General features: G+C 37.7%; 2 protein-coding genes across 53 annotated transcripts in view; one reads left to right on the top strand and one right to left on the bottom strand.

Annotated features, from left to right (window-relative positions):
- LOC127875030 (PHD finger protein 10-like) overlaps positions 1-15,020 on the bottom strand; it is a 40,327-nt gene that overhangs the window by 23,856 nt on the left and 1,451 nt on the right. The window contains exon 1 of one of the 3 annotated variants that reach the window (XM_052419816.1): positions 4,161-4,280. The exons of the other annotated variants lie outside the window; for them this stretch is intronic. The gene's annotated coding sequence lies outside the window, so the exon portion shown is untranslated. Of the gene's footprint in view, positions 1-4,160; positions 4,281-15,020 lie in introns of those variants that run through there. 3 annotated transcript variants of the gene reach the window in all.
- LOC127875025 (uncharacterized) overlaps positions 9,858-15,020 on the top strand; it is a 305,966-nt gene continuing 300,803 nt past the window's right edge. For all 50 annotated transcript variants that reach the window (XM_052419814.1, XM_052419805.1, XM_052419804.1 and 47 more), the window contains exons 1-4: positions 9,858-10,122; positions 13,182-13,220; positions 13,452-13,697; positions 14,713-14,751. In XM_052419814.1, coding sequence (XP_052275774.1) covers positions 9,946-10,122; positions 13,182-13,220; positions 13,452-13,697; positions 14,713-14,751 — 501 coding nt within the window. In that variant the 5' untranslated portion in view covers positions 9,858-9,945. The remainder of the gene's footprint in view (positions 10,123-13,181; positions 13,221-13,451; positions 13,698-14,712; positions 14,752-15,020) is intronic.

Genomic DNA, 15,020 nt, shown 5'->3' with positions numbered 1-15,020 from the left:
TTAGGAATGTCCAAACCATGTACGAGACCAGAAAGACAGCACAAGGGGCTGAAGAGATGAGGAAGTTCAACCTCACCATCTAGGAATCAGTGAATCAAGACAGACTAGCTTTGGGCAGAGGCGACTGACTTTTGGTTAGTTACTGTTGTTCTCGGGGCATGAGCAGGAGGATGCAGCACACACCCACAGAGTAGCCCTGATGCTTTCCAAGTTGGCACAGAGAGCGCTCATCTGGTGGGAAGTGAACAGATCAAAGATCATGACAAAGATCTTTTTTTACAAAGAAGAAACAGATCAACGTGGACATTATCCAGTGCTACGCCTCGAAGAATGACTGAAGAGAATGGGAAGGACAATTTTTACAACAGACAGTCAACCGCCATACAAGACAGACCAAAGAGAAACATTATCATTCTGATGGGTGACTTCAACGCCAAGATTGGCAGTGACAACCAAGGATATGAGGAGATCATGTGGAAGCAAGGGTTAGGCGAGATGAATGACAACGATCACAGATTTGCCGACCTGTGCGCCATAAGTAACCTGGTAATCAGAGGAAGTGTTTCCATCCCAGAAAGATACACAAGGCAACTTGAGTGTCACCAGACCTGTCAACTGAGAACCAGATTGACCATCTGTGCATCGCATGGAAGTGTTGTCGCTCTCTTCAGGATGAATGTGTCAACCCAGGAGCAGACAAGGCTTCGGACCATCATCTCCTTGTCGCCTGCTTGAAACTGAAGCTGAGGAAGAGTAGGACAGGGGGGCCCAGCCAACGCCAATGTTACAACACTGCTACGCTCAAAGACACCTAGAAGCAAGAAGAGTTCAAGGTTACTCTCTCCAACAAGTTCCAGGTCCTAGAGTAGCTGCTTGAAGAAGAAACAATAGAGCAGAAGTGGCAGAAGGTGAAAGTAGCAGTGACCTCAACATGAAGTACTGGGCTCGTACTATCACAAGGAGTGGATATCAGCTAAGGCGCTTCAGAAAATTGCAGAAAGACGAGAAAAGAAGGCAAGTGTCAACAACAGCAGAACACGAGACGCAAAAGTGAAAGCATAAGAAGAGTACACCGAAGCAAATAGTATTAGAGCACACGAGCGGAACTACCTAGATACACTTGCAACAGTAGGTGGAAGAGGCAGCCTATCAGAACAGAACTAAAGATCTGTACACCATCACCAAGAGATTAGCAGGAAGGTGGCCAAGCCAGAGAGGCCAGTAAGGGACAAAAATGGAGGAGTAATAACAGAATGACAAAGGGCAGAAGGAGAGATGGATTTAGCACTTCCAGGAGCTACTCAACAGGCTAGCTCCTTCAAACCCACCGGATATTTCGCCAGCTACAAGCGATTAACCAGTGCTTTGCTCCCATAAAGGAAGAGATCAGCAGCACCAACAAGCAATTGAAGAACGGCAAATCTCCAGGACCTGACGGCATACCCGCAGGAGCGCTTAAGGCAAAAGTCGAAACCAATGTGGAGCTACTATACCCTCCTCTTAGATATGGGAAGAAGAAATTCCAACAGAGTGGAAAAAGGGATACCTCATCAAGCTCCCCAATAAAGGTGACCTCAGTTCCTGCTCCAACTACAGAGAAATCCGGCTGTTGTCCATCCCAGGAAAGGTTTTTTATGAGATCCTACTGAACCGAATTAAAGATGCAGACAGTAGACCCGCATCTCCATGACCAACAAGCCCACTTTCGAAAGGACAGATCGTGCATGGATCAGACTGCAACCCTCATTCTTGAACTATCATTCCCTTGAGTGGAATTCACCCCTTTTTGTCAACTTCATAGACTACAAAAAGGCGTTGGACAGTGTTGACCGAGAGTCCCTCTAGAGACTACAGAGACACTTTTGAGTGCCAGGAAAGATCACAAACATCATCAGGAATTCTCTTGAAGTGATGCCATGCAGATTTGTTCATAGAAGACAGAGAACGACGCATTTAAGGGAACAGTAAGGGAACAGTAAGGTGTTCAAGAACAACAAATTCAATGACACCCCCATCTAAGGCATAAAGAAATGACCAAATGTTAGGTTCGCGATTGGAGATTGTCTCAGATAGTGCGAACACGAATGCAGAATCAGAAACGTCTTGTCTAACCAGTGTATCTATATAATCAGTTTAAAACAGTTTCAAAGTTCTACAGTTAACTATATTTTTGAATTTATTTCTTCAATTTTTATGAACTGACAAGATCAGGATAGTTTCAACATGAACATACGTTGAACATATTCCTATTTATACAATATCGGTTCTTAAAGGGGCCTTTTCACAGATTTTGGCATTTTTTAACTTATTCATTAAATGCTTTATATTGATAAATGTAAACATTGGATCGTAAAAGCTCCAGTAAAAAATCAAGAATAAAATTAAAAAAAGGAGAAGAACATTGCCCGGAGCAGGTTTCGAACCAGTAACCTCTGGAGTCCTGCCAGAGTCCTGAAGTAAAAACGCTTTAGCCTACTGAGCTATTCCGCCGAGTACACATACTTCGCGTATTTTATACCTTATATAAGCAAACTCCGTAGTTATACAAAATTTAACGACAAAAACAGAACTCTCCAAATTATTCAATCGTTTCGCGTTGCAATGCTTTATAATCTTTAGGTTTTATAATCGTCAAAAGATGCATATAATGGCTATATTAAAGCATGGTAAATGTTCAGTATTACTGTTTCCTCACAAATATCATAACTAACACGAAAATTTGCGAATCTGAAACAACTTTTTTCAATTTTGTCAATTTACCAAAGCGTGAAAAGATCCCTTTAAAAGAGATTTGTGTGGGTTTCATTAATATTTTCTGTGAGTCCCCCTCTTTGAAATGTAAGAGGGATCAAGTCCCCCTTTTCCTGAAAGTGAGGGGGTCCAGAACCCCTATCTACGTTTTTCTAGATGCAACCCTGCATATCTCCAATGAGCGACATCGTATGCTTGCCCAAGTCAGTTATTTAATAAAACCTGTCAAGTCTCATGGTTTCGCCATGAGTCTCACGGTTTTTGGCATGCAATGACGGTCTCACGCTGACTTAGTAATTTCTCACGTATTTCTTCAAAAAAAATTAAAAAAGGTATGTTTGGATTTCATAAAATGTTGTTTAATTACTACAGAGACGGGCGGGCTGTTTTAGTGGTTTCTAACCTAAATACAACATGTACCGAAAACTGTTTAACGGTGTTAATGTATCATTATCACTATGCCACCGGTGTCTATGTAAACAAAAAAAATCGGCTGCAAAATGTCAGCAAGTGGCTCACCAGGAAAGAAAAAAACTTCAAGCAAAAAAAGGGCTAATTTAAACAAAAATAGTCTTAATTTTGCTAAGGGTAATAGCCCCAAAACGCACCACAGACGATCTATGATTCAAAAATTTTCATGGGGGGCATGCCCCCGGACCCACCTAGATTTTGCTACTAATTTTTTTCCTTACCGCCAACCTAGATACCAACATTAATTTTATGTTGCATTTTGCAGAACATTAAATCATTGAAGCCTAAAACAGTCGAAAATACACCAGGATACTTGCTAAGTGTTTATGCCGTTATAAATAATATTTAAATACAACGTTAATGTACGCGAAAGTTAATTATAACGTTTGCGCCAAATACTTTTGACGTTTGACACCGACGTCATTTATAATTTTATTGTTATTGTCTATTTAGGAAAATAAACGTTATGATTGAAATTGTTTTTAAGAGCGCCTAAGCGAGTATGGAAGGATATATGTTGGTAAATATATTGTTGGTATTTATATTGTATATGAATTTCTGTATGTATTATTATTACGTGAGCGCGATTATTTTATTTGCATAACATTTAAATGTTTTGTTTGATTGACTGTTTACATTATATATGTTTTATATTTGTTTTAGAGAATCGTCATGAATAAATGTAAGGACGCATATCTCGTTTTCCTGATATGAAAGGCGGAACTCTTAACACTAAGGATGGTAGAACTACTTGCAATTAAAATAATGAACGACGGTAGGTTTCAAAACGTCTGAGGTGCGGTACATGTAGCTGCAATTCCAATTATTAAACGCGCAGGTGATTCAAAGGTTTTGCCAAATGGTAGTTTAAGGTTGGAACAACAGAATACATATTATATATCTGAAGCATAAGAATTCCTGATTCGTTTCTCTTGTACCTGTAGAGTTCGCAAATACACCGGCAGAAACCTCTTTTAGTCTTTGTTTTTGTTTTGGCATATGAAGGCTACATACTACACAATTTCAAACATACCGAAGATCATTCTCCCAGCAGAGTTGTCGTTCGTGCCTCAACATACATGAATGTAATGAACCGCAGTATAAGAGAGTGACCGAAGATCCATCGAACCTAAGCGGTATTCTCTTATTCAACCAGGTGGTCCATAATAAAATTCTTGATGCAATGTAGATAGAAAGAATACAGTAAGGAGTTAGGCATCGTCGAATACAAGCGATTGTAACATATTGTGGCCAAGAAACTGAGCATGCTTTAATTTTTGCCTGTTTAATACTCACTTGGGATAACAGATTTATGAACAAACATACCAACAAGCAAATACAAAATAGCTACGGATACATGCAAAGCGCGACTTTCTATGAACTTATGTTTCTGTGAAGCTCTCTGTCAAAATGCTAGCCTCTATTAATGAAGTTCATTGCATTTTTATGATCAAGCAGCCTAACGCATATCTTGGCTTCTGCTACAAGACCGTCTCGAGCATTGTTTACATTCGGAATGCCCATCTAGCACCCTATTCTACACAAGAATCTCTGAGACCCGTGAAGATTTCTTTGCAATTCTAAACCTTAAGTTAACGCCAAAATATATCATACTCTTTGTGCCCAAAAAGCAAAGAAGGAAACAACAACAAGCGAATTCATTGTGCCTGTACACATGTGGTATAGAATACATGCGGCAGTTCAATAATAGATGGCTTATTTAAACCTTGATCTATTTCCACTACAAAAAAAATGGCTATTTTATTTTTACGAGTGTGGGTTATTAAGATATTCAGTATACGAAAATGTTAAAGAAATTTGAAAAAAATCATAGATCTTCATTTTTGCATAATTATCATCACTGTTAAATGCAAATTAAAATAAACAACAAAACACATCATACAATAGTGATCAGAGTTGGCAATTTAATTCCATTGGCTGGTATATTTACCATCTATGGGAAAGATAATTGCTGCTGCGCGTGCCTTGCATTCCTTTTTATCCCATTTTCAACGCGACATTGACGGTATAACACCTTATGGAATATTCTAGCCCGTATTCAACCTTGTGGGATATACCTGTCGCGTGCACGGACTACTTTTTACTTTACCACTGAATGATTTTTTATAAGAAATAAAGTCGAGAAAACTTTAGCTTCAAAATTATACGACCTTCAACCTTTACATCTAGTCATATGACATAATTTTTCGCAATCCGTATAATGAATCAGCTGATTGATGGCGTCATAAAATGACATACTTATTGCGTCATTTTCCCCAAACAATTTTTGACGATAAACGCGACTTATTTCACATGTACATGTACTGTATATCGACATATTTGAATTGTCAATTTATCACATTTTCCTTATTTCGTGTAATGTGCATTGTTTATAATATATACTTTTGATATTTAAGAATGTACAACAAGCCATACAAATATCGCACAATTCATAAATACTCTGCAATATTTGCTTTCCGATTCAATTCACGTAAGGCATAGAGCTGTGTAAAGTACAAGATGGTAAAAATAGCACCACACTGGAATTCGGAACGTCCCATTTTGTACACGGATATTCTCCACTCATTTATATGTTGTGTAATATAATGTTTTCCATTCTTTGTGCACGTCGCGACCGGGGAGGGAGTCACCCGGAGAAGAGGCGAATGCTAATGGTTGGTAGACGGATTTTGCCACATCGACTGAAATTTAACGGGAGCAGCGGGCAGCGTAGGTAGCAGCAGAAGAGGACAGACAGAGGCTGACCTGCAAACAGATGCAGGCCAGAAATCGAGGGGTGGCTCTATGAAAATTATGGAAGTGTCCAATAACGGCGGTACTCAGTACGCTGAACGTGCTGGGGAAACCGTTCCGGAGTTTGGGTCGACAGCCGGCAGCGCCCTCACGCTACTTTGGGGGAAGGGGTCCGCAGCCCTTAGGAGGGGGAATTTTCGCGGCGTTTCCCTTTTTGGGGGATTTTTTTTAAATTACTCTCTCATTATTACATTTGTACATGTTTGCACTAAATTCATTGCATTTTTCATAATTTAGTATGTTTGCAAAGATTAAATTGAAATAGAATTGAGATATTATTATCATGAGACACATCTTTCTATTAAAAAAAAATAAATATTTTTTTAGGGGGAATTTTTCCCTCCAAAAGTGGAAAAAAGTATACTTTTCAGGTGGGGGATTGCCGCCGAATTTCGGCGGCAGAATTAATAGATTGAGGGCCCTGGCCGGTGACGTATAGATCGGCCTTAAAGCTTGGAGCGGGCGGGAGGAGTTACTTTTGAACATGTCAGCACTCACTTGGAGTAGTAGCCTTACCCCCTCGAGGGCAGGGTAGTCATATATTAATTTATGTATAAATTGTCTATAATTGCATAATAATATAATCTCTTTGGCCAACATGCTCTGGTCTATTTTGATTCAAATTATATCTTTGGTAGATACCAGGCAGCTGAAGAAAATATGACCTTCTTTGGCTCTTATTAAGATTGTCCCCTGTAAGGGGAACAGGGGCAGATCTCTACATATAAACGCAGTCTTGTAAACGCATGTCCTTTAAGAAACTGTGAAATTCACCCTTACACAAAACAGCCTATAGTTGGTGCATTTATTTATTCCCAATAATTCTATAGCCTTTCGAATTTTCTCCTTTGTAAATCAACTATCCAACTCTTCAAATGTCCCTGACGTAATGTTATTTGTAGTGTGACGTGTTACATAGTCGTTAATATCTTCTTTTTCGTCACTTATATTTGAAGAAGATAACTAGTATTATATTTAAACTTTAAAATGATTGTTTCCTATGTTACAACCGACCGTAATTTTACCGTTTAGTAGTTTTATATACCTTAATGTGTTAACGCTGTAAGAAATGTATTTAAATAAAGGGGCATATGTCTTTAACACCTGGATCAAGAGCAGCGTCTTCACAGTGGAGTGTTGGTCAATCTTTATGAAAAGTGTAAACCAAAACGAACAACGATTGTTAAGGATGTCATAACTGTTACATTGTCAAGAAATATGTTAAAGGGACATTACTGTGTTACACTAATTAATAGATCCCATAAGAGTTGTCTCTACTGTTAATCGTGTGTTTATATGACTATGCTTAATAATTGTTGTACACTTGAAGCTTGGGTATGAATGAATACACATGTAGCCACATACGCCTTACGTTATATTAATAACACCGGCTAGAAATCAACAATAACCGTCTCAACACCAGGGTGGCAAAACGAGAACCGGTGTCATGCTTCTTACTTGTCCTCGAACTGTACCGATAGCATTCGACATCTCACTTCACATCAAGCTTATGTCCGAAGGGAAAAAATGAAACGGGATAAACGGAAAGCCACCCGTTCCATTCATAGGAAGCTTTTTTCTCTATGGGAAAGATATATTCAGAGAGAGATCTTCGCCTCACGTCTTCTCGGAGAGTGTGTCAGAGTGTACGGGCCAGCTGCTTCTGGTGGACAGTGATGATGAATTATATTTGTTTGTTCATGCCCGTTTAAATTATCTATATTTTCCACGCATGTGTTGCTGTTGATTGTTAACTTCTTTCAAAATAAACAAATAAAAATTAATTAAATTCGAGGAAATTATTTGTGTTTGGTCATGTCCATTTTATCAATTGTTGTCAATGTTTTTTTTTTAAACTTTCAAACTAGGAAAAATAAAACTGATTAAAACTGATTAAAAATTCAGGCCCGTACCCAGGCACTGGGCCCAGGTGCCCGGCCCCCCCCCAGCTGGCTGTCGAGTTATGATTTTTTAATAACGGGCATACTGCAAATTTTCTCACATGAAAGGGCCCACAGTACACTTCCCTGCAATTCAAATGCGCAGATGTGTTTTATTGCCCCTGATACACAAGGGGATTAGCGCTAATTTACTCGCCAGTGGAGATAAGCCCCTAGGCTATGTTTTCTTATCACCTTGTACACACATCCCCGATCTGTCAATAACCCATTGTGCTCAATGCTCCATCTTTTGATGGTGGGTGTAGCACGTCTTTTGATTGGACAAGGAAAGAGAAACGGCGAATGGATGGAACTGATACAGAAGATCGTAGGTCTGAACGATAATAGTGGTTTCTCTTTTAAATTCAAACCTCCTCTAGAGTCATAGCTTATTAAAAATTTCTGTGAAAACTGTGTGTAGATGATTAGATGATAAACATTTTTTAATGAATTTACTTTGAAACTTTATATAGAGATGGTTTGATTTCAAAGAGAAAATACTAGTAGGTTATATGTCAGTTACTGACATATAACCATAATAGTATTTTGTCTTTGAAATCAAACCTCCTCTACAGTCATAATTTAGGTTACATTTCATAATAAAGGTTTTTTAGTTTCAAAGGTTGCTTTTACTTCTTCATAAAGTGTTATACATTTCTGAAATCTAAAGCTTTAAACATGTGTGTGAATTTCACACCAAGGGGCCGTCGATAAAGCATGTCACGCCTTTTTTTTACCATTTTTACCCCCTCCCCCCCCCTCCGTATGTCACAATCTGTTACAAAATCTTGGACCCCCCCCCCCCCCTAAAGTACGTCACAAACTCACACTTTCGAACTTTTTTTTTTATTAACACTTTATTCAAATTTAATCTAAAACACAATTCACTTTTAAACCGTATTAAAATGTCACTTAAGTTACCGGTAAAAGAACTTTCACATTACAGGCTTTTATAACTGTAGGGTTGCTACGATGGGCAGTATTAATATTTATCCACGTGTTAACCTCTTATAAAAACGAAATTATAATTTAGATTTTCTTTCAAACCTTTACTAACTAAAATGGAACAGTCCAATAAATTATTTCGTCATTGAAATATGTGTGGAGGTTGTGCCTATTGAATAAGCCGGCCCAGCCAAGTTGCCTATTAAACGTTCGAACAACAGAATCAGGAGATACGCAATGTCTTATTTTGACATAAAACTAATTCAAATGTTTCACAAATTTTTGAAAATTATTTTTAAATTCTACTAAAGAAATAATAAATAAATTAGACATTTTTTTTAAATAAATGTGTGAAATCACACATGGCCCGACCCCCCTCCCCCATGTCACAAACTGTCACACTTTCTTACCCACCCTCCCCCCACCTGAAGCGTGACATACTTTATGGACGGCCCGTAATGATTAAAGCTTTAGACTTCAGAAAGATGCTGATTTACTTGTTATATATCCATAAATTTATAAAACAACGTAATGTTTCTATATGCACAAAAATTCACCTTGAACAATGCCTAATAAAAAAAATCTATTCGGAAGGGACAACCCCTTCCGCACCCTTCCCGTTTGGGCCCCCCCCCAGTCAAAATTTCCTGGGTACGGCCCTGAAAATTCTATGTGTTTGCCTTATTTGTATGTTCCTAATGAATGTATCATATATATATATATATGAGTGTGTACTTTAAAAAAAACACACACAAAAACTAAGTGCCCGAGCGTCTATCTATAAGTGTCGAAACAACTACCGATAGCTGAAGTGACTTAAGTCCGAAATGACCAGGGGCTAAACCAACAAGGACTCGGTGCGATGTAACCTCACAGTTCGTTAACGTCCGAGTTTTTCCGCGAAAATTGCGGATATAGGTGTCGCTCAAATCAAAACAATGGATGACAAATAAATACGGAGACACTGCGTAAAATTGACATTTCGAATTTCGCTTGCTTTGAAGTACTTTAAAAGGAAAATACGATGCGGATTTTAATAGTGCTATCGAGTTTGGTTGCTGTTGGTTTGTGTGTCGGAGGATGGACACAGCAAGACCCAACAGACCAGCAATGGTGCGATAGTTTGACACAACTGGCGAGCCAAGTCAGCTCGCTCTCGTTCGCAAATGGATGCCCAAAAATTAGTGACGTCAGCACGCAGGTATTTAAACGAACATTTGCACAAATATGCAAGTGAAACGGTTTTAATGTGGAATTGAATAAATTAATCATAGACGCGGAATCCCCTGACTTGGTATCCTTCAAGCAGGGACTAGCAAACTTAAGTTTCTAATCAAGTCGTCAGCGCCAGCTACAAAGTAAACCCCAATGACCCCTCATGGCTTTGCCGGTTGAGGCTCAATCCTCTCCGCGGCCACCGTAGACGGAGACGCATGAGGTAGAGGGATGAAACGTAGCTGGGGACGCATTTGTACTGTCCTTCTGACTTTTAACTATCAAACTCTTCACACTTTACTATTTTCCCATTCTTACTTTATCTCCTCACCACCCGTCGCATAATTGTCAAGTTTGACAGCAGCGACGTATGATGTAGATGTAGATGAGTGGTGTTCAGGATATTTATCTGATATTTCTGCATTTTATTTTCTGAATAAAGTATTTAAATGTAAATGGTACTATTTATCCATATTTCTTTTATCGTAGAAAATACAGGGTGTTATCAAGGGATGTAAAATTACAGTCGCCAGCTGACATTGGCGTCTTACTATTAGCCTGAGGTGAATTCAATTTTGAAACACTCGCCCCTCTGGTGACTGCATTTTCATCAACAGAAAATCCCTTTTTATGAATAAATCCTGTTCAATCCCATTTTTCTCACCTTCTCGGTGTCTTCACTCATAGAGCAACAAGCATAATGCCCAATGCTCAACACAGGCCTTGACACTAACTGTGTCCCGGGAACCCGAGGGCACCAGATTTTGGCAATGGTCACCAGTTCTTTTAAGCTAGGTGATCCTCCGGGAACCCTAAATTTATAGAACCACTTAGTATTGATTGACCATTTGAATCTGCGTAATTATCTATTATTAATTGCCTTGTTTATAAGAAGAACTTCCGAAAAGGTAAGCAGTGTATTTTTAATATCTCGGATCAGTTACTATGTGGTACATGCACAAAGTATTCCGAAATTAATCGGGTCATTCTGTCTGTTAAATCCCCCTAAGAGCTACTGTTATCAATGAATTTTTCAGCGAGTGGCCAATATTGATATTTCCAGCTGTCAATCAAATTCTTCTTGGTTAGCGCATCAACTAATCAGCGCTCAGTCAGCGGAATACACGCCGACCGCACATGAAGCTATATACAATAACTGTACATTTCACAGATTATTACTAACCTATCTCAAAGAATGCAGCGCTGTTGATTAAGCGTATTTTACTAGTTTTTTTTTATAAGAGAAAAAGTTTCCACATTAAATGCTCGACAATTTTCACCAAAATAAAAGATATTAGCCACCTCTGCGCTACGAAGTTTTTATTCAGCAATTAAATATTAAAGTCCACGCTTTCCCAGAGAAAGAATGACGTGATGTTGTACATGAAGTCTAATTTTGGCATGATTTTCATCTGTACATGAAATACAAGAGAAATGTGTCTTTGTTGCTAGAATTTTCTTAACTTTCCGTGAATAATGAAATCTGGAAATGATTTTGAAAACCACATTTAAGTATACGCATTTGAAAATACTTCAATTGAATAATGCAATAAAAATGTGTCCTAGTATGCTTTTTGTACTTATTTGCCCTTACACTGTGCGTCGAAACAGGAGGGAACTCTAGTTTGGGTGAGGGTCACCAAAAGTTGAAAGTAGGGTTCCCTCCGGGAACCCTGTCAAAAAAGTTAGTGCCATGGCCTGCAACACCCTGGAATTGTAATAGTCTCAGGTCATTAGCTTATAGCATGTGCTTACCATGGAAATGTCTTTTCACTGTGTGATTAGAAATCAGGTAATGTACTTTTTTCCTTACACAGGAAATACATGCATTGTTTGAACTTTCACATCAGCTAATTTCACGTCATCGTGTGTCTTGTGTGTAGAAAAAAATGGATACACTTGCCTTTTGGGACTTGAAATTGTTACCTGTTGTACAACCCATAAGGCCTAAAAAAAAACAAGTTTGTTTCATGTTACGGTCTCAAAAAAATGAGGGTACTGTAGGTAGGGGATTTTTTTTATTTTTTTGTCTGTAGGATCTGATATTAACTGGTAGCAAAGAAAGAAATATGATTCTAGCCTGAAATGATTACTTTAATAGTCATTTGAAATGGTTCAATAAATTTGGATATAGGAACCTTTAACCTGTATAAACCAGCCATTGCTAGCTTCAAGACTCCCAACTTCATTAATTATCTCTAGTTCTTATATTAAATATCTCAAATCTAAGAATTTTACAGATCAAACTTGTGTTTCATCTGATTTAAGTACATCAACCAGTAGAAACAGATTGGGTCTATTGCAGTACTGTTGTGCCTGGCACCAGTGAAGTGTAACCCATGACAATAGTCATGGGTTACACTGCACTGTTGATGTTGCAGACCAGCACTAAAATTGATGCGTTATCAAACTAATAATTTACAGTTGTTGAGAATTTTTCAGAATATTTCGTTGAAAAATATTAAATAATCCATACTGAAACAAGTACGTGATGAGCCTGTAATCACTTGTATCAGTTTGATTGTTTTTATAATACAAAACTTGATAATCTTCCTGATTTCAGCCACACGTTAATAGTTCCATGTAAATGTTTATGTGATGGTTGTGTTAGATTTGATATAAATATGTAATGTCTCCGCTACAAAATTGCTCTGTGGGCTCCCAATGTGTCTCCAGTTAACATATATCCCTTTTATTTACTGTTATATATCATCTTTTAGAGAATTTGTACCTTAGTAATACTTGTGTAAGGGATATAATAATATATGTTTTCAACTTTTTTAGGCAAGTTATTCAAAATTGGAAGATAAGCATGTAGCATATATTTTAAAATAGTGACCAAAAGAACAGTAAGAAGTTTAAATAAACAGAATGTCAGAAGTTTCTCATATAAGCACGTGAAGCATTTAAGTTGAGTTTGATTGAGACATGCATGTTATACAGTGAATTTCGAAGTTTAAAGTTGAGTTCGCCAACTATTTTTGGCTAAAATAATTAGCAAATTCCTGCAAATTAAAATGAAAAGAGTTTTTATTCTTTTTTCAGGTTGTCAGTGGGATGAACTACAAGATCAGATATGAAGATGTAAGTAGCAGTATTAATGAACTCGGTTCTAATGTAATAGTGTATACCGTATACAATAGTTTGTCTTAAATGACAAATATAATTAATTTCAAACAATATTTTTGAAAAGACATGAAATATCCAATCTTTGAACCTCCCATGGGAGGTAAATAATAATAATCAGCAATTGATTCATGTTTTCAAGAATTATTGAATTGATGTTATACTCTCTTCATACCTTTTTTTTCATAGGCTGGAAAGACTTGCACCATTCAGTACTACGTTCAATCTTGGACCAACACCTACACAGTCAATAAGCACATCTGTGCTGCACAGCCAGCGCATGCTGTGGAGAACAGCCACCCAATGATGGGCGGTGATTTCCAGCAGGACCCAACCAAGGCAGAGTACACAGACCTCTTGTTCAACTTCACGGACGCTGGACTCCTGTCCCAGGATTCCATGAATGGACTCCTCATCACCAAGGTCGCCACACAGGTAATGGTCCTCAAGGGCTTATTGTGTTCAAGATGTGTGGGTAATGGTGGCCAAGGGGAAATTCTGTACCAGATTTGTGGGTAATGGTTGCCAAGGGAAAATCCCATACCAGATTTGTGTGTAATGGTCGCCAGGAGAAAATTCTGTACCAGTTTTTTTGGTTATGGCCTCCAAAGGAAAATCCCATACCAGATGTGTGGGTGATGTTTGCCAAGGGAAAAAACCTACCAGATTTGTAGGTAATGGTCCCGAAGAGAAAATCTCATACCAATTTGTGGGTAATGGTCATCAAGGAAATATCCTGTACCCAATTTGTGGGTAATGGTTTTCTAGGGAAAATGCCATACCAGATTGGTGGGTAATGGTCTTCATTGGAAAATCCCATACTATATTTGTATGTAATTGTGGCAAGAAAAATCCCATATCAGATTTGTAGGTAATTGTTGTCAAGGGAAAATTCCATACTAGATAAGTATTTTGTAGGTATTTGTTGTCAACGGAAAATCCCATACAAGATTTTCTGCCTTGGGCTGCATAACAGAAATTAACTGTCTAGTTATTGCTTTACCACTCAGATATTAATTTTGACGTGTATAGCCCCTTAGAAAATGAAATTATATTAAAAACCTTTCTTAAAAGATTCAAGTTTTAATGCTTCATTTCCAACCCAAAGATTCTGATGAGCAGCAAACAGCATAAAGCCTGGACAGACTGTGAGAAACGTACAGGCTCTTCTGGTTTTATAATGGTTGCATATAGCCATTTTCACCTCGCTTCTGAGTGGGATGGTTGTGCAAGGATAACCTTAAGTACAATATCTTAGTGTGAACAGTATTGTAGAGTTGAAAAATTAAAATAATTTATATTCATTTATTTAGACATTTGAGTGAGTGTGTTTAACAAATAATATTCTTTATTATTAAGCAGCTATGTTTTCATTTAAATTACAAAATATACACTCGTATCATATAAGGCAAAAATATTATAATTTGTTCTATTGGATACTGTTTTGCAGGTTGTTGCAGGAATCAACTACAAGTACACCATTCAGATGGTAAGGTACCACACTTTTGTACATTTTTATTATCTGTACAAGTCCACAAATGAAAAATTGATGCTTCAATGTAATAGCAAAATCACAACCATAAAGATCTTTAAACTAATTATCGTTATGAATATGTTACAGAAAATATTAAACCTCAAAGACAAACATACTAGTACATGTAATTAAGTAAATAAGTGGATAAACAATCAATTTTATTGCTTAAAACACAAATATTTAGTCTTTATAATACAAGGTAGTTATTGATGTACTGGTAACAA

Source organism: Dreissena polymorpha, chromosome 3 (genome assembly GCF_020536995.1).
Source record: "Dreissena polymorpha isolate Duluth1 chromosome 3, UMN_Dpol_1.0, whole genome shotgun sequence".
Lineage (NCBI taxonomy): Eukaryota > Metazoa > Mollusca > Bivalvia > Myida > Dreissenidae > Dreissena > Dreissena polymorpha.
This window is presented reverse-complemented; position numbering and strand designations above follow the sequence as displayed.